General features: G+C 39.4%; 1 protein-coding gene across 1 annotated transcript; it reads right to left on the reverse strand.

The window, feature by feature from the left end:
* Positions 1-3,530: 3,530 nt before the first annotated feature.
* Positions 3,531-14,659, reverse strand: LOC308128963 (synaptotagmin-2-like; the record flags this gene model as incomplete). Its single annotated transcript, XM_080494688.1, has 9 exons — positions 14,571-14,659; positions 10,632-10,869; positions 10,352-10,512; positions 7,988-8,119; positions 7,330-7,497; positions 5,990-6,157; positions 4,561-4,678; positions 3,867-4,000; positions 3,531-3,746 (listed from the first exon to the last, which is right to left on the reverse strand). The coding sequence occupies exons 2-9, from the start codon at positions 10,843-10,845 to the stop codon at positions 3,531-3,533; spliced, it is 1,311 nt and encodes a 436-aa protein (XP_080350814.1). The 5' UTR covers positions 10,846-10,869; positions 14,571-14,659.
* Between the last annotated feature and the right edge of the window lie 5,332 nt (positions 14,660-19,991).

The following is a 19,991-nucleotide window of genomic DNA, read 5'->3' on the forward strand; positions in this document are numbered from 1 at the left end:
AAGCAGCAGGTTGGCAGTATTGCATCATGAATGTTAATTTTGCACTGTTTGGGTCTGCTCTATGCTCAAGACCGCTCGTAAGACCCAGGAAGACAAGGATTTTGTTGCCTGCTTTGCAGAGAAGTAATATATATAATGAATTAATAAATGGATGCAGATTTACAATCAAGGGCTCTACGGTTGGTCCTACTGCAAATACGCGACAGCAAATTGAAAATGTGACAAGAAAGAGATACATTAAAGGACTTCAGCAAAACACACTTAACAGAAAATATGTTAGGAGTTCTGACAAAATAGATCCTCAAATTGACAATATGTGCAAATGAATCTCCGGTCCTCTTCTCAAAGAAAATGAGACAATGTTGCTTAAAAAAAAAAGGGAGGATTGTATTGTTAAAAACATTAGGATAGCTCATCTTCACATGCCATGTGTTGCAAGTGAAGATCTGTCGAATAGCAAATGATGTTGAGTCAAGAAGCAGACGGGGGTAAAAAAAAACAAAAAAAACAAAAACACGCCTCCCCACGTTAGAAATGTCACGACAGACACGGCATCAATACCTCAGAGCATGCACAAGTGACAACAACACCAGCTCTTCCTATTGCAATCCATCAGTTAAATTGGCTCTTCATTCAAAAAATTACGTGTGTAATAAAAGCCTTATTAATTGACAGTTAAGAAGACAGCATCAACAATGTGCTGTGATAATGTTTCACACAACTAAGCCTAAGGCAGTGTTTATGAACACTGTGCAATGAATTGGAAAGAGCTTGAGAAGTGGGATTATTTGAATTGCAACAAGATGAGGTCAAGACGAATGAAGGAAAAAAAAGAGCTACAAGTCAGTTTTCTCATCTATATTTAACTAAGACTTGCTACTCATCTGGCAGGATTAAATGAAGGAAACACTTACGGTACACTGAGTTAGAAAAATTAAGGAGCCAGCAAATATTCTCCTGTGTTGAAATATGTACAATCTACTTGTTGGTGACCAAAACCTACTTTTATAACAAGTGCAAGCAGAAATGAACAGTAGTTACATGACTTGTAGCTCGAGAACACGTTAACAGAGTTTCAGCAGAGGCGGGGGACAGACACAAACAGTGATGGTAAATCAGACAGTCATGCAGCATCATGGAAACTATATGAATTCTCAAACATGACACACAGAGCAACCCTGACTGTTTTTTTTTTTTTTATCATGGAGTATCAATGGGGATTATTCAGACATTCAATCTCATTCAGCAAAAATACATACACTTTGCAGTCAGTGCATTCTGTTTTTTTTTACTCTTGTTTTATTATCAAAAATGACACAGAACACAAACGCACATACACAATAAATTTATGATTTTCCTCTTTAAAACATGCTACTATTTACATCGTCTTGGAAATACATGCTGTAGCCTATTAACAGATTTGCGCGATGCATTAGGTCAACAATAGAAAGAAGTACTGTGGATGAACCAATCAGAGCGCTGCTGTTTACCTTCTTTACAACACGTCTGCTGACAGTATGGATGCAAAAAAGGTTTTTCCAACAGTTGAATCCTTTGTTCTGATATTGTGTTTCAAAAGGTTATGAGTCTGAAAAATCTGAAATATTTTACTTTGAAAATGCATGTGATTCAACATCAACATCAAAAATTACTATTTTACTGTGATTAAATAATAGAGAACTAGAGAAAATATTAAATAATATTTTGTTTCTTTTTACAAACTAAGACAATTTTCATTTTCTAGATCAGATTTGGATTCAGCAACAACTTGGAGCAACAGAAACTAACACTTTTATCATTCTAAGTCATTTTCTAATAGATTCTGTAATAAATGTAAAAAAAATAAATAAAGTGAAACACTGTTGATTGCAATTGGTAATTCTTATATTTTAGGCTCCAACTACAGCAGAACAACTCAGGGAGGCACAAATAACTGAGGAACAATATGATAACTCTCAAAGTAAAATATTTCACATTTGTAAATACCCCACTATCACAGGAAAATGATTTTTTGAGCTTCCTTTTTTTTTGCCTCCAAACCTCAGTGACACATGCATCTTGGATGTAGTCTTAACACCATCATGTTGCAGCACTTTGGCTCCAGGATCACTAAGCTTGTGTTTTTAACTGAACGGTTGACACAACATCAAATACTGCGAGGCATGATACATGCTCGATTCTGCAGCTCTATTTGGTTCAAGCAAATGATCCAGGCCATGTGTGTTGTATTGTATTGTGGTGGATTATATGTTTTGGTGTAGCGGTGGCCAGGTTAAGACTCTACAAACTTGCATTTTCATAGTTGAATGAATTCACACTCTTTTCAAAAAGTGAAACAACGGCTTACATCTCAGTTTCAATTCTCGAAATCCTCGTGTATAATCATCCTGAACTATTGAAGTGGACCGCAAGGTAAACTGCAACTTTATTCTAAGAAGTAGAATACTGGCAATGGAAAATAAAATGCTGGCACTGTTTATTTTCTGTAAGCAACAGCAGGATTAAAAGAAGTGAAGCCAAAATTGTTTTGAACATTATTGAGATTCCCTCTAAGGTCCTTACTTATTCCGGAGATGAGTAAGGTTTTACATCCAAGTGGTCAACACATCTCCAGCCAGATTTCAGATGGCACATTCACAGTGTCCCTGACAGCTTTTGAGTGACATTCAACTGCACTAAAAATGAACAGTGAAACCTACAGCGTGTCTCAAAGTGTCGTATCAGGAAGGCACCCTTGTACTCCTGTCATACATTACATCTGTCTGCAGACACAGTAATGTACGTGTGTTGAACTTAAATGCATAGATGTGCCGTCATGGCAACGGAAAAATAAGCAACTGAGGTCGGACGACTGTAGCGCCGCCCCTGCTATACTGCATCCTGCTGCACTCTTCAATTATCACGCGCGAGCTGAGAAAATAAAAACTTTATTTCGACCATATGGTGCCGCGTCAGTCGCTGCAATCGGCGAGCTTGCCTGGATTCAGTCTGAATTGAATCTTCTTGCTTAAATAGACTTAAACCGACTCTAAGGAATAACCCAATAATACAGAACTTTCTATTGCATGTTATAGCACACTTATTAGCAAGATACACTACTGGGTGTGGTGAACGCAGAGCAGTGGGGAGGTAAGTAAAGCATGCTCTATAAACTAAACTAAAGCTTTGTATCCAACATTGTCTTCGCCGAGACTTTCATTCAGTGTCAGCACCCTAAGAATCAGTTTTCTAAGTCTCTCCAAAAATGAAAGAAAGACCAAAAGTCGATCATTCATGACCCAGTCACCCAATAACTCAATGCCACTCTCCGTAGCATACACTAACGTGTAAAATGTGATGCTTGAAAAGAGTTTCTCTCGACTTAACCATGAATGAGCAGATATTTTAAGATGTCTCTTTTTTTTTGCTGAGCAGGATTCATGACACGCAGTCACGTGTTAAGTCATAGGATTCATGCAAAGTAAGGGGAGAAGGGAGCGAGGGGGGGGTGGGATTTCTGAGTTAGTGCATTAGCTGGTTGGTGGAGCATGTTACTTCTTTGCATTCAAGGATGCCAGCTGACCATCGATATCCTCCTCTGGCTGCAAAACGTGCCACTGGGCGATGGGACGGCGTGGATTAGACAGCATGTCGGACCAGTGCTTCAGACCTAAGCCAGTCGCCTTGCTGCCCACGAAGATCTTCCCAATGGCGTCGTTCTTACCTATCTTGTCATAGTCGAACACTGTGACGGCCACCAAGATTTTCTGAGAGAGGGGAGAAAGTGAATTGTTGTGAATTCTTTAGTTGCTGCCTCGTCGTGCACGGCGAGTCGATCTGAACATACCAGCGAGGTCTGAAAGGTTGGGGGATTACTTGTACTGTACCTGCATTTGTTCCAACGGGATTTCAAAGCTGAAAGATTCATTATAATATGGATTCAGGGTGTTCTTTTTCACTGTGGTCTTCTTTTTCTTCAGGCGTTTACCCCCCTGCAGCAGCTGGATTTTTACATAAGGATCTGGAAATGGTAGCAATATGATCAATAAGAAAATGGGTTATACATCTTATTACTAATATCCATGATGTTTTGTGCTTTTTGGTTTCATTTATTTATTTATTTTTTGGCATGAGGGGAATTCAATCTGTAAACATATTTTTGTAATATCTGTATAAACATAAAAAGTGTGAAAACTTATACTGTACCATGTATTTTCTTTTTTTTTTTTTGCTTTTAAATGGAGCAACATTTATAAACAACATGCAAATCCCAAGAAATGCGGGCTGCTTCTATGAAATGAAAAAGTGCTAAATCTTCTTGCCAAATGCCCAAAAGTTTACCCCACTATTGCTATAAACTATTTGCTTTGAGCTTCTGGTACTTCCCAACCAACCAAATGCAAATTATCCTTCTTCATATGATATGAATCATATCCTTTCTCTCCAAAGAAAAAAGATTTTGTTAAACAAAATAAATATGCTTGAATGCTGATTTCCACCCTCATCACAATTAAAAAGAAGTAGCAATTTACATTGCGAACACAACGTTGTGACTTTGACTCAATTCCGCTATTTATCTACCCGATAAGCCACAGGCGTCCATCTTCTTCAGGTTCTTTGCCTCCAGGATGCAGACGGTGAGTTTCCCGGCCGTGGGGACGTAGCGGAGGGAGATGCAGATGTCTCCCAGCTTCTCGGGCTGAGCATCCAATACAGAGAGAGGAGACAGAAGGGACAAACGCACGCGTTCATCAGACAGCTGTAAACAGCTCGCTCCATGACAGGTTGATGGGAAAACCCTCTCAGATTCTGACTGCTGTGTTTCCTGAATTACGCTCTTGTTTGTGTCCTTGTGGCAATATCGGCAATATACCCGCTTCGAGCAGCACAGTGCCGTACGGATTTATGACATATCTGAGTATCAAAGTCAAAACCTATCACGGAGATGTGTGAGATTATTTGAACTGATCTACATAGAAATTCTTGTTACAATACACACAGTGTAATGGCTTCTGGCCCTATCTGCTGTCTCCTTGCTTAGATCAATTGATTGCAGCTGGAGCAACATCTGAGTGTGGATTTCTCGTCTTTGCTTAGTCACGTCACGTTTTCATCATAATGTATAGAGCCTTAAATAGACTTTGCTGTCATAAGTACTATTATTGTGTGGCTACATGAAATACAACCAGGGGCTTTTTTGTTGGGAGCTTCTGACCTAATCGAGCTTTAGTTATTGATTTTACGATCTAATTTATATATAGTACATATTTTATTTAACAATTGCTAATGTCTCCTGGCCTTCTTTAACACGCATAAGAAACCGGACTGCACAGACATATTTTTTATGTTATATTTTTATCCGATACAGTTTCCTGTTTCCTTTTGACATTTCCTTTACGTCTGTTCTTGTGTCTTGAGTGTGTTTTCCATGTGTGTTGTATTGTATTTTTTGGGGGCCTTGTTAAAGAAAAATAAAAGTCACCGCTTAGGGCGGACAATAAAGTTCAGTGTATCTCATTCCATCTCATCTCATCTTTTCCAACCATCTGAACTCAACAGGTGAATTGGTGATTAGACTGAGTCGCACAGCGCAAACAAGCTCAGCCAGCGTTTTGTTACTAGGTTACAATAACGCAGCTATAAAGTGATTATTTAGACAGCTCAAACAGAGGAAATCATAAGAGTGCAGTAATTAAGTGTTTTTTGTATTAAGTAAATTAACGTCGCTGCTTTTAACAGAAGATTTCGTTGTACTGAATATTTGCAAATGTCGGAGCAATCTTTTTAGAAACAAGCACCATATATGATGTTATCATGTTTACAGCACCTACATGGTATATTACAAATTCTCTATTCATATCAGTGAAGAAGCATGAAGGTGATTACAGTGTTTCTGACAAACTAATGATTAAGGCGAATTACTCGTCAGTGCTTGTTAGCAGATATTCAGATCAGTGTCAGTGGTCTGTCCTTAAAAACTAGTGTTCAGCTGTTTCATTCTCTGCAGCACCTCCTCCTGATCGGCGCTATCCAGGTCCCGCCATTCCTCTATTGGCCGTCCGAGGTCGATGGTGTTCATCGGGATCTTCACCTCTCCAATGACATCATGTTTAGAAAATCGGTCGTAGTCGTAAACAGACATCACCAGGGTCTTTCCACCGAGGTCCTCGTAGGGCACCTGACAAACAGACACAATACAGCTCATAAAGAACTGCCAATACTGTGAAATAAAATCATTTAAGGCGTTTGAGAGAGTTTTTAATTATTAAGGAATGTTGACATGATGTTTCCCAACTCCAAATCTCTTTGACAAGACAAAAGACATCATCCCTCTTCCGTTAAAGCCTCACCATGGATGCTGATTTGCCACTGTTAAGATTTATAAAGGCGACAGCAGAGGTAAATGTGCTCATAGGTAAAAACATATTGAAGACTGAATTGATATCATCAAACGCCTCAAGGGTTCACAAAAAAAACAGTGATTGCATGCAGTTTTTCTCCTATTTTCATATTTACAGATGTATACTTCTGACAGATATGAAGTAAACGATTAAATGCCACTTTGGTAAAACATAACTTCACTACAGTCAATGCACTTTACAGATGAATCTTGTAGACATATTTATTTTAAACGCATCCTGTGCTTATGGGAAGTTATAGTTAAGATACGTTTATTTGCAAGTATACATTATATATAGTAGGTCTGTGGTGCTATATAGCGTGTAGCCAATCTTGTACAGCAATGGTTATCTATCCAATTGTGATAGTTTTAAATACTAGAAATGGTTGCGTTTACGTGGTTTTGGCCAGTTTAATATTTCATTTAATGTAGCAGAGCTACTTCTGTATGACAGGCACATAAAGGTGTTAATACACACTGTCATGAACTATTCATCATAAAATATAAATCGATCACACAATGATTGAAATTTGTATTTAGTATTTTGATGAGCACTTTATAAATGGACTAAACTACATATTTATAAAATGTATTAAGAAATATATCACATGTCAGGTCACAGCACACGTTTAGGAATCGCCGATGCTGCAAATTTGCAGACTGGCAGAGTTTCCCAGCTTGACCCAGAGCCATTTGTACAGTCTCACTGGGGCTTATTAGCCGGGACAGGACAGAGCAGCATGGAGGCTGCACAGGCCAGCGGGCACACACAGATCGAGACACTCCTGACAAGACACAGTCAGCCCTATTATACTTGGCACACTGGGAGGGAGGCACAGGGGGTACGATGATCATGTGTGTTTTTCCTTCTTTAAATATTAAGTTGTTCATCAGCATTACCACATATGAAAGGTTCTTTTTTTTTTTCCCGATTCACATCAAGAACTCACCTTAAAAACAAACGTCTCATTGAAGACGGGATTCAGCGTCTTCTTGTGCACTTTTGTGTCATACTTTTTCTTCTTGTCGGGATGGAGGACGACTTTAACGTAGGGATCGGAGGTTCCACCCGAGTCCATGGACATGAGGTCTGCCGCTTGGAGGATGCCGACGGTGAGCTGTGTGCAGAGAAGTGGAGAGATGTAAGCAAGAAGGGTGCCAGATTTCACAGAGGGGGGGAAAAAAATGGTGCCGCAGTCACTGCCTCAGACTGGTTATATTAAAGCCCCTGACAACTTGAGCCCAGCAATCAATCAGGACAAGTGTCTTGGCTGACTGGAGACAGATACCGAGTGTCAGAGGGTTTTCTTCAAAGTCACACCAGTGTCAGAGTGAGGAAGCTTCTCGGAGGTATTTCGGCTGAAGTGAAAATACATTGTTTATACATAAGGTCTCCTGCCAAATTCGAGGATTTGAATCCAAAAACTAAAGGATAATGAAGACTTCCATTTAATGAGTAATCAGCAAAATGTAATGTTGGTGATGGTAAAAGTGAGTCAGCTTGTAGACCCAAAATCATCTTTCGATTGCAAAGGCGGTGAGTTCAAGTTAGTTGTCTTTAGGATGAAAACCAGATATAAGGATATATTTCAGGCAACAGGCACAGACCTTTGTATTCTCAAAGTCATAATCTATTGAGTATTGAAGTTTCCCCAGTTTCTCTTGCTCTTTCTCCTCTTCCTCCTTCTCCTCCTCTGTCAGTCCGGTCTCTCCTTCGTCATCATCATCATCCTGTTGTTTCTGTGGAGCAAAAGTAGCAGAAACCAAACACAGCATTAAAATTTGGAGCATGGGGATTTAGGATCCAGGACTCCCTATAACAGCCAGCATGCCACAGACACCGGAGCTCCAGGAGTTTTTATGTGGGAGATACACATTTTGGTTACTGCTTACCTGCACAGCACCTGATGATAAAAACCCAGCATGTGTCATTTTATCATTTGCAATCAGAGAACTCCCTGCCGGTAACATCTAAGTAGGTGGGTTTATTTATTTATTAGCTTTTTTGAATAATTTGTACACGTCATCTTATCAGTGCTTTTGGATCAAATTCCTTCATCATGCTTGCGCAGTAAAGTGACAGCCAGAGTCATTGGAGGCACTGCATGCTAGTTCCACTATAAGGGGTAAAAATAAGCAACACAGGCTTCATACAAAAATCAAACGATTTGAGCTCATTTGTTAAAATAGGGTAAAAAAAAATTGGGGGGCCGAATGAAATAGAAAACAAATGTTAGAATACAACCCCTAAGGAACTAGCTTACAACTGCAGATTTCATTACATAATAAATCCTAAGATGAAAGTCTTATATTATATTATATCATATCATATCATAATAAATAGTGATATAATATTCATAGAAAGGAGATATAGAGTATTTGAAAGGACCCTGAGATGGATTAGTCATTTTACAATCTACAGTAAATAGATAGAATTGCTTGTATTATTATCAGATACATAATTCAGTCTTCTGCATGTCTTATCTTAATTTACACTGCTGAAGAAATATCCCTGACACAGTAAATTGTTCGGCATTAAAGGGCAGAGCGAGCTATTTGCTTATCGAAAGTCTCGCCGCTGCAAACCTGTTATTGAATTTTTGTCTTCTTTGTCAAAGTGACCTTGACTTTCTGACATCATAATTGTTTTCTTTCCGGCCATCCAGTGTCTCTACAGCCTACCTCCTCCTTGAGTATTACAATCAAAAAGATTTGCGTGTCCAGTATTGGGCTCATCATGCAGTTTTATCATCACTGTTTCCACGTCTCCCAAACAACCAACCATGCCCTTTATCACATGCATAGATTAATAGTGTTAACATTGTCTTGCATTTCCACTTTTTTTTTTTTTAATAATCCAATACTTTACATATTGGTGTGAGTTACAGTTACATTGTCCCAGGAACAATGTGTTTGATGGTTAGACTCTCCTCTCTGGGGTTTATGGAGCACATCATAGCTTTCCATTGTTTCATTCTCAGGCTATAATAACAAAATATAAAAAAAAAAATATGTGGGAGAGACTAAAAACCAAAAAAGAAAGAAAAGAAAGAAAAAAGCAACGAGGAAGCTACGAATTTCATTCCATGAAACCCCCCTCTGCCCAGGGGGCCAGAGAGCATCAACATGAGCTATCCACCTACCGTAGAGTGGGAGTCCACCACAGTCAAGAAACACGAGGCACACACAAGACAGACACCAAGCGGAAAAAAAGGAGGAGAGCAGAGAGAGGAAGAGATTCAACTCACGAGACACCAAACACACTACAAAAAGAGAGGCAATCAACACCACCGCCACAATTATGATGAGGAACGACACGCCTGTATCAAGCTCACAGCAATAAATCCAGCATTGTGAACACAAGCAATTGATTACTTTAATTAACTGTCACTGGAATGCAAAGCAAACTAAAGTGATGCAGGCTGATTAGATTACTCTTTTTTTTATTTATTTTTTTTTACAAACACATATCTTCTAATTGAAAGCAGTTTGGATCAAAAGTTGGACCAAAAGTCCAAAAGTTTCCCTCCAAGATTAAATCTTCTTTCATGAATGTTCATGATAAAAATCCATTTTTCTTCATTACCTGCAGCTTTGAGAAGACAAAAACTTTCCACGTCATGATGCTCATTATTCACTGCCACCTTGTAGCAAAGCGTGTCATTTTTCACCATGACCCACAATGGAATACACCATCACACCTAAACAACCACAACATTGAATAAATGAAGAGGGAAGAGAGCTCTCCTTGTGTCCTCTAGAGCCTGGGCTAAAAAAGCTGCTGGTAAAAGATCAAATTTGGTTAGCCACAGTCATAAAAATAAAACCCCATATAACTCAGCAATGAAAGTCATGAATAAGCATTGAAAATTAGACTGATAAATTGTTGTGGAAGAGAAGCAAAAAAAAAAGTCTGCACAAATGTTCTGTTACACTGAGAATTCATCAAGTAGGAAGCACGAGGCATCGTACCTCACCACCCTGCATGTTCTTCATGTTGAAACCATCCTTCCCCTTTTTTCCTTTTTTGTTCTTCTTCTTCTTGCAGCAGCATTTTTTGATTATGCACAAACAGCAGGTCAGGATGAGCAATGCGGCCACCACAGCGATGGCAATCAAAGCCCAGGGAGGGACTGTCGGGTTCAAAACAAAGTGACAGAAAAGTGAGAGCCGTTTGCGTTTTCGGGATTACATCTTCCAAAAAGGCTGCCATGCGAAGATCTGAGTTGTGATGCTCTGAGATGCTACTTACGTGGGATTTTATCAATTTCATTCAAGAATTTGCTCTTGATCTCCTCAAACATGTCATTCTTATTGATCTCTGTGTTGTTCCCGGAGCCGGAGGTTTCGGGGGCCGAGGTGGAGATGACCCCCGGGGTGGGACCCTCCGTCATGGTGGCGGCAGCGGTGGTGGTGGTCTCGGCAGCCGCCACGCTCTGCGTCTTCTTGAACAGGTTGAACTTCATTGTCAAAGACTAGGTGCAGTGTCCCTGAATCACAAAGAGATCAGACAGAAAAAAGAAAAAAAATTAATACATTTCCCCACAGCTCAGTTGGTATCATTGTGCATTTTCATCAAGCGAAAAAAATAAATAGAAATATTCATGTGATGAAGTGCGAATAAACTAAACTAAATTCAACTAATCACAAAGGTCCCCTCAGGACCATTAAAGGTCTGTTTGCTGGTTCAAAGCAACTTATTAGCGTTTGAGAAAATTATGAACCTGATTATTGTTAATCTAATGAGAACAAAAAATAGTGGTCAATGGTAACTTATCTGGTGTATTGAGAATAATAACAAGCTGGAATTGAGTCATGTCTTGACTACTGAATTAAAAGCTTGAGAAATACAAATGAGAATATGTTTTGTTGAGATTTGACAACAAACCCTTTGACCCAAAACTGTATTTGCTCTTGAAGATGATTACTTTTTAACAGAAAAACTGTATGAAATGTTCCATATCAAAGGATTTTTTTTTTTAAAGGGTAAAGCTTTGCAATATGTTCTCTCAACAGAGATGGCCAGGAGCAGATAATGTGGGAGTCATCACAATCAACCATGTTAATTCTTGGTAAAAGATTAAGAAGAAACCAGCTGTGTGAAAAAGCATAAATCCTCTTCTGAGAGACCTAATGGGACATAAAAGCCACAAAAGTGGAAACCTGAACCATTCATTATGCTGATAATGTCAGAATCTACAGACAGAATGGGCAGCAAGTGAGGTGATTATCTCTCCTCCAGAGCTGAAAGAGACCCACAGATAAAGAAAAAAAAAAAAAACCTGCATCTTAACAGAGTTGTTAAAGAATAATGGAGTGAGAAGTCAGGTAGATTTCTGCTGGTAAGAGACAACTCAAGACAGGAGAAAAGATTGACACTTCAACAGCACCGTCTTTATAGGTGACTCTCAAAGACACAAGCAGAGAGCAAGTAGACCTTAATTCAGGGGGGGATTGCCACTGTTCGCTTTAGCATTACCCAAATGTGTTGTTATAGCTGTTACTATTTCACTAATTTCCTGTTGAAGAGAGCTTAACCAATCCTAAACTAACTGAGCTCTGAATTCATTTTATATTGATGTCTCTGTGTGTGCGTGTGTGTGTGTGTGCGTGCACTTGTGTGTGTGGTTTCATTACAAACACCAAACATCAGCACCCACAAGTGGCCCTACATAAAAACTAGATTGTTTTCAGCATTTCTTCCATTTCCATGTAAACAGGAGTCAATTTCAAAATGTTGGTGGATAAACATAAACATGTATCAAAAGAAAACATAAAAATGATGTCTTTTATGTTGGCTTTGTGTGTGATTCAATTGAACTCAGCTGTTCTGTTGCTACTTCTATAAGCACACATCTTTTTCTTGCATGAAACAATTAGCATTCTAATCGTAGAGCATCTTCCTCCCAATAACTTTTTATTGAGCAAATTAATCGTCAGGCCTAACTTAAGGAAACAATTCATAATAGAGTAATAGCCACTTTTAAATGAATGCTATTTGTTGTTTATTTTCAGCTGCAAATAAAGTAATTGAATACTACATTTTAGTAGTTTGCATAGATCTACAACTTACTTGGATCTAGAGGTGTTTTTGATTGACATTACATATATACAGAACCATTGTCATTCAATTCTTTTGTACAGTCATTTGTATTTAGTGTGACGATAAAAAGTGATGTAATGTTATTTAGTCGAGGAGCAAATATGTGACAAACTGTTGAATTTAAATGTTTCTTATATAAACATGTTTCTTAAATAAATTTGAATATGATGAAATAGATGAACATCAGATTATGAGTCTGGATCGAGAGCAGCGTTTCTGAATAAATACAGTTTTTCATCTTGCAAACATTCTTTCGTTCCACCTCCGCAGGTCTGATGATGTGCAGCTGTTCTTCACCCTTTGTGGTTATAAAATCATTCTCGCTTGGTTTGGACTTACAAAATAACGACTCGTGTCATCATCTTCAGAGCTCAGAGGCTGTCAGATCCAATCTTTCAAAGTTTCCTGACATTTTAGTGACTCCAGAATTAATTAGTCGCAGATAATTGAAGGAGGAATGAGCTAAACCGTGATGATAGAAAATAAGATGAAGCTGCTGTCTTAATCAGTCGTACCACTAATCAGAAACTAATAAAAGAAAGAAAAAAATAAAACAGGGGTCTCCTAACAACGATCCATCTTTCAACAGCTGACCAAATCAATTTAGCCTCCCGCCTCTGGTGAGCTTTATTTTCTCTCTGCTATTTTCATGAATGTCAGTGACAGCAGCACGCTATTAACATTTACTGGGTTAGCACAAAGGTGTCGATGTTCAGGTTTAATTGATTCTTGCTGTTCTGCAACAGAAATAATGAACCACGATAAATGCACCAGCTATTAGCAAAGAGAGAATATCTCTGTTTTTTCTCTTTACTGAACACAAGCGGCACCAGAAATGCTGTGAGCTCAGTTTGGGCGGTTTGATTTCTGTCCGTGAGAATATTTATTTCACCGCAGTGAGACACATGTCTGGGAGCTGCTATAGTCCGGCTAATGCTGTTGTCAAAAGTGAGGAATGTGATTTGGATGCTGCCTTTATGCCTCCATGCTTCAGAACAGCCCAACATCGGGCTAAAAAAAACAACTGGCAACCTGACAACTCTTTATTCGTTCTGCGACTCGAATGTCTCCATGTTTATTAGTTTTTTCTTCAGTGGAAAAAAAAAATCTAAATGTTTCCACAGAGGAGGTCATTAAATTCATACATTTTCAAGCAAGCTGAGATAATTTAATGTGATTGTGTTTTTCACTTGTAAGATAGTTTAATGTTGTTGCTGCAGCTGCAAAGCAAGTAGCGCTTTGAGGTGTAGATAATTGAAATAAAAATAATACATGAATGAGAGGAAAACAATCAGAATTAAATGAAACTGTGAGAACTCGTCTGACTGCATGTTTCACATTCCAGTATCTTCTGAGAGCACTTAAAAATGAGAAGATGAATTCCTGCTGTTGTCATACTATGAGGGCTGGACTGTTGAATCTGAGAGACACGCAGTGAATCATTATTTAACCCTGTCACAGAGTGCATGCAAAGATACATATATCCTGATATTAACCATCAACAGATATATCTAAACGCACTATGACGTAAAGTCGTCCTCGGAGTCCATGGATCAATAAATATTCAATACGTATGCTTTGTAGACTTTCCCTGGCAGATCTCGTGGTGGTTTCCAGTCTGACTGTACAGTACAGGCCTGTGTGCAGTCGTCCAGCAGATCATTGTTGCTAAGCAATACTGATAGTGTCTGTCAGCTGTACACAACCCCTACAGCTGAAGTGACCAGCCAATCAAATAAGCATCTGACTCCAGGCCAGTGTCACTAACCGAGTGGTGGGCACAGGGATGATAGGAATGCAGGATTCTGCCGCTGAGCTGTGACGTGTGGGAGCCGTGAGCAAACTTTTAGCTATTACAGAGGTTTCTACCCCCCAAAAATACACCTATACCTCTCATCTGCCTCAAGTCTGCCTGTGGTATAATACAATAATGTGAAATTCCTGAATTACTGATCCGGCACAGCAATATGTCAATACTTTAACTTCTGTAACTAAACAAAGCATTTTTTTTTTATCTTCCTCCAGGTGTACAACGATGAGGAGAGCACTTCAACTAAATACACTGAAAAACAACTGTCTTGCCCTCACCTTTATTTTCTTCTTTTTTTTAACCTTTGAGCCATTAGCACCCAGTCCTTATCTGCCATAGATTTGTGCAGCTCAACACCGGCTGCCATCACTCAACACAACAACAGAATAAAAAAAAAAAAAGGCACAGACATCATTCAGGTGAGGACAATACAGTCACAGCACAACAATTTATTGCACCTTGCTGAGTTAAAAAAAAAAAAAAAGAAAGAAAGAAAGAAAAAAAGGAAAGAAAAAAATGCAGGCAAGATCTTCCAAGATAGCCGCGCTCCAGTTGATTGCATTTTCATTGCATCCGTGTGACATCACTGTAGTTTGAATGTGCAGAGATGCAGGAAAACGGGACTCACCGGTCAGATGTGGCGTCCCCCCTCCCAGGGTGGCCCATTCAATATCAATGAGTGTTTAAGGCTACAGTTCCTCAGAGCTGTGGTAACATAGCCTGATCTCTCACATAGGCAGAGACTGCAGTCTCCTCTCACTTCTCTCCACTGCAGCACTACACCCCTCCTCCTCCTCCTCCTCCTCCTCCTCCTCCTCCTCCTCCCAATGCACACCATCTCCCCCATTTTCCACCCTCCCCATATACTCACGCAGGCAACCTCTTTACCTCTACCCCCCTTCTCTCTCTTTCTCTCACTCCCCACCCCCCAAACTCATTTGCGATGCTGCTCACACAGCTGATTGCAGCATGCCACTCTTTGGTCCAGTATTGGAGGGCAGTTGTAAAAGATCAATATGCACAAGCTCTGCGCTCAGGGCCTTGGAAGAAAGCCTCGCTTTGCACAGATCAGAGGGGGAAAATGAGCGACGCATGCAGCCGGACAGCTGACAAACTCTAAAGGGTGTGCTGACTTTAACCACATCCACTTCAAAAATGGCATTAGAGCATGCTCACACAATTAATTGGATGCAAACAATTGATCTCGGTAGTGGGCTATCACCCTACGAATCCACTGGAGGAATGGCTCCTTGTTAAAGCATTGAAAATGAACAGAAGCATGAACGATTACTCCAACTTGTCTGCCTTCCACTGATCCCTCGGGGGACTCGTCAGTGGTGATTGGAAGTGAGCAGATTGCAAAACATCCTCTCGTGTTACCATACAAACAAAATGCATCCCTATAAGCTCCCAGCTATATGACAGCGCACGATACATACGTAGTGTGGTCAACAAATCTGAATCTATAATAGAGAACCAAAGCAACAACGAAAAGACATTTAATCCTTTGCGTAAAGCCATCATGACAAAATAATGCAACATCCATTTATTCCTGTATCGTGGTCACTTCTGTACGTATTTGACCCCTTTTCAATTTCACCATTCAATCTTTTCACCTGGCTATCCACATAAACCCTTGCTTGCCCTCCTTGGGGAAATACCTCTGTGTGTGTGTGTGTGTGTGCATGTGTGTGAGGTGGCTCCTCTCATGTCAGCTTACAGTGCAATTAGCTGCTTCTGCCAGAGGAGGGCAGGAATCCCTCAGAAAATTGCTGCATCACAGAACGGTCTCCTTCTCGCCTTTCCATCAGTGAACTGCAAAGTTATTTCCAATGACATCTGTCTTCTCTTTTGCCTGATCTTGTTTTGTTTGCTGAATACATTTAGCTGTGATCTAAGTGATGCAAGCCACTCATGTTTTAATAACAAAAGTGCAGTGCTTTTTAACAAGACTATACAGTATCAATGGTTTTTAGGGGCCTTGTTTATGTTTCAGTCATTTAAATTAAATTACAGGATGAAATTAAATAGCCTTCAATGAAATTTGAAGATAAACAACTCATGTAAGGCAAAAGAATGAGATCTCAGGGAAGTAAAGATGTGAGGTGAGTACATGAGTTATGTACCTAATTCAGTGTTTCAGGAAGACCATACTAAAGAGGAAGATTATTTATTATTTATCAGCCTTTATTTAGTCAGGAGAACCACATTGAGATTAACAATCTCTTCTTACAAGTGTGTCCTGGCAGCAGTACATAAAATACATTTACAGTGTCAATAATACTAAAATGCTCTTAAAAGCAAATGAATGGCAAAATACAAGTACATGAAATACAATAAAAAGTACAAACATGATGGTATTGACAACGAGCTCTTATGCCCCGTTGAAAGAAATCTTGATCTACTTTTGGTCCAAGTTCATCGTTTCCATTCTCAATGAAAATAATTTGAATTATTGCAGTAGAAATTTGCATTGTACAACACACCATAAATGCAAGGTATCCAGTGTATTTTTGGTAACTATTATAAACAAATACTAATGTATATTTTTGACTCTGCCATGTGCATGAAGCTTCATATACTACAACAGCTACATGTTGAATAGAACAATATGACCAAGGGGACAAATTCAACATAATGTCATTGTAGATGATTGGAAAGGGTTTTTCTTGCAGGTGAACCTCAAGTTTAACTCTATAGTAGCCCTCTTTTAAAACATCTCTCTAGATTCTGGACTGAGCGCTTTAGTAACTGGTCCCTGATACCTTCACTTCCCTTTTGGTGTATGCCCTCTACCTTTCCCCTTCGCAGGTCTTAACAGCATTCATGATTCTGCTGGTCAAGTTGATACTATTAAAATGGAAGACCACTCTTCTTCTTTCCTAGAAAAAGTGGATTAAGGAGTTTGTTTTTGTAATCATTATTTTTTTTTAAACAAGATTAAAAAAGGCAACATTTGACTGTGAAAGCTGTTTCATTTTAGAAGCTATGTATTTTCTCCCCGACTCATATTAATTGCACATGTCTGAATACTGAAACTTTATATTTATCATTTTATCCATTTAATAATTAGTAATTTGCTTATTTATGTTTACATTTCTTATTATTCATTTTAAAACCTAGGTTGCTTTATTGGTCTGCATTTACCGTCACTTATTTCTTTATTTGTATTATTATTATCGTATTGACTACTTATTTATGGTCTTTGATTTTTGATTACTGTTTTTGGGACCGTCTTCTGGATGGATGAATGGATGGATGGATGGATGGGTTGTCTTCATGGAGTAGGATTGCATGAACATGAGGAAAAACAAAACTATCTTTCTTTCTGCCACAAATAAAACCACCAATAAAACAACAATCTCCCTTTCATCAGTCAAGCACTTTCATGCTTGTTTGTTTTTTTTAAAGATGTTTTTTGAGTTTATAATCAGTGAGAGTTAACAGCACTCATGTACAAATATCCCAAAATAACAGATAGACTATTAACAGGGACATAACTATAAATAAAAGTAAAAGCTTTCAGTATTTCTAAGGGTGATTTTCAGTATTTGTATATATTCAGTGCTGTACTTATTGTAATCAGTTAATACGAATGAATGCGTTCCTTCAGGTTGGGTTTGGGGGGGGGGGGGGGGGTCTTTCCCTGTAGAGTTCGCATGTTCTCCCCATCCATACGTGGGTTTTCTCAAGGTACTCAGGTTTCCTCCCACGCATCTAAACACAAGTTTTCTAAATTGCCCGTTGGTATGATTATGAATTTGAGTGGGTGTCTCTCTTTATTTGCCCTGTGTACCCTTCTTCCACAAACAGCGAGCTCAGCTCAGCTCCAACGCTCTGAGACCCTGAGATTAGTAACGCAGTATCGGAGAAGATGGATGTATCCATGGGAGTTAAATATTCATGTTGCTACTATTTACCCACTCTGCTGGATAAAAGCTATGTGCTTAATTATATGCCTGTCCTCAAACATTGGCTGACTAAAGTGAGTTATGTTGAATAGTCAGATATTTCCATTTGCAGTCAAATCATGTTTTTCTGGTAAAGATGAGCAGCAATAAAATGTAACTTCCAAAATCAAAATCAAAATCTTTAACTCTATTGTTTGTTGGTGAGATTCTGTTCATCCCATCAAGGTTTGGAGTGGCTCTAAGAGCCTGATGACGTTGGTACGTTTCAGATGAAGTCAAGCTTTTAACGGCTGTGGCTGATGAAATGCATCGTGAGCCATAGAAACCGACATAAGGTGAAATCACGCCGCAGCCAGCTCTAAAGAGAGAAGCACACAAATGCTGCGAGTAATCTTTAATGGATAAATGCTAATGGTTTGCCTCAGGTCTGTTTGGATTACATTTTTGTTACAGTTTTCACAAAAATACATATTCCCTCCAATCTAACCCTTTAGATTTGGCCGCCAGTTGTAAGCACATAATGTTCTCAACCAGGTTTGATAAAGCACCTTTATTCTCCTCTTGACTCAGCAGCTCTGGTGTTAAATTAAAAAAAAAAAAAAGATTATTGCAAGGTCACTCTGCAGATGCACTATAAAGAGAAGCAGTTATGGTACAGTAGCACTGGTTCACTTGGATTCCCAAAGCATTGTGGGATACTCCAGCTCTTCCTCTGGGGTGTCTGTGAATGAGTCTCCCTCCCTCTCAAGAAGTGTAGGAGTCAGGCCCGAGGACTGCACCACGTGGGGAGGCCAATAAGAGCAACACAGCCACTATCAAAGCCTCCCATAATGAACATATGCGAGGAACAGCTGCGACCGGACGATTTGGTTGAGACCGCTCGCATCCTCCGAGGATGCACGGGGGATGTGAAAAAGACTGCACCCCTCTCAGTTCCTGCAGGGAGTGCTGCAATGCAGAGGTGTAACAGTGAAATGCGAAGCAAGGAGGCGAGTCATCCAACCGGCAGCTTCTCGCACTCTTCCGCCATTTCCTGTCAAACCTTGTTTTCTTTCTTTCATCTCTCAGGTCTATCAATGTAGCCTTTTCCTCCTATTCACCTCTCTTCCTCTATCACTCACACACACACACACACACACACACACACACACACACACACACACACACACACACACACACACACACACACACACACACACACACACACACACACACACACACACACACACACACACACACACACACAGGCCAGTCATTACTGCAGCATAGACAAAAGTAAATAGAGTCGCCATATGGCTGTATTTGGCGCACATCACTTGCAGTGTTTGGGTGTCTCGGAAGGAGCAGTTGGTCAACAGGGTGACTGCATGCGTGCATGCGTGCTGGGTGGGGTGGTGCTAAAGAAATTATCTTGTGCATTGGCAGTTGTTTTATTTTTTTCGTTCTTTTTGTCGGTTTTCTCCTGCTGAGTTGCAGCTATGGCAACACTTCTGTGTCAATGTGAAGAAGAGTTAAAGAGTGAAAAGTCAAGGTAACACTAAACATTTGAAGCTTACCCAGGGACCCACAGTGATAACTTGTTAAACTTGTTAGTTATAGGATTTGAACATGCTACCCTCTAATAGCGTGCTTTGGCCACCACTGTCCCTCCACTGTGTTGTATTGACATTTAAATAATTTGAGTGTTCTATTTAATTCTTTTTTTGTTCTCAATCTACTTCAATAATGGATTTGTTTTCACTTTTCTCCCCATTTGATTTTGATATGTTGTTTGCCTGTACTGTTTTT

Source organism: Blennius ocellaris, assembly GCF_963422515.1.
Source record: "Blennius ocellaris genome assembly, chromosome: 4".
NCBI lineage: Eukaryota > Metazoa > Chordata > Actinopteri > Blenniiformes > Blenniidae > Blennius > Blennius ocellaris.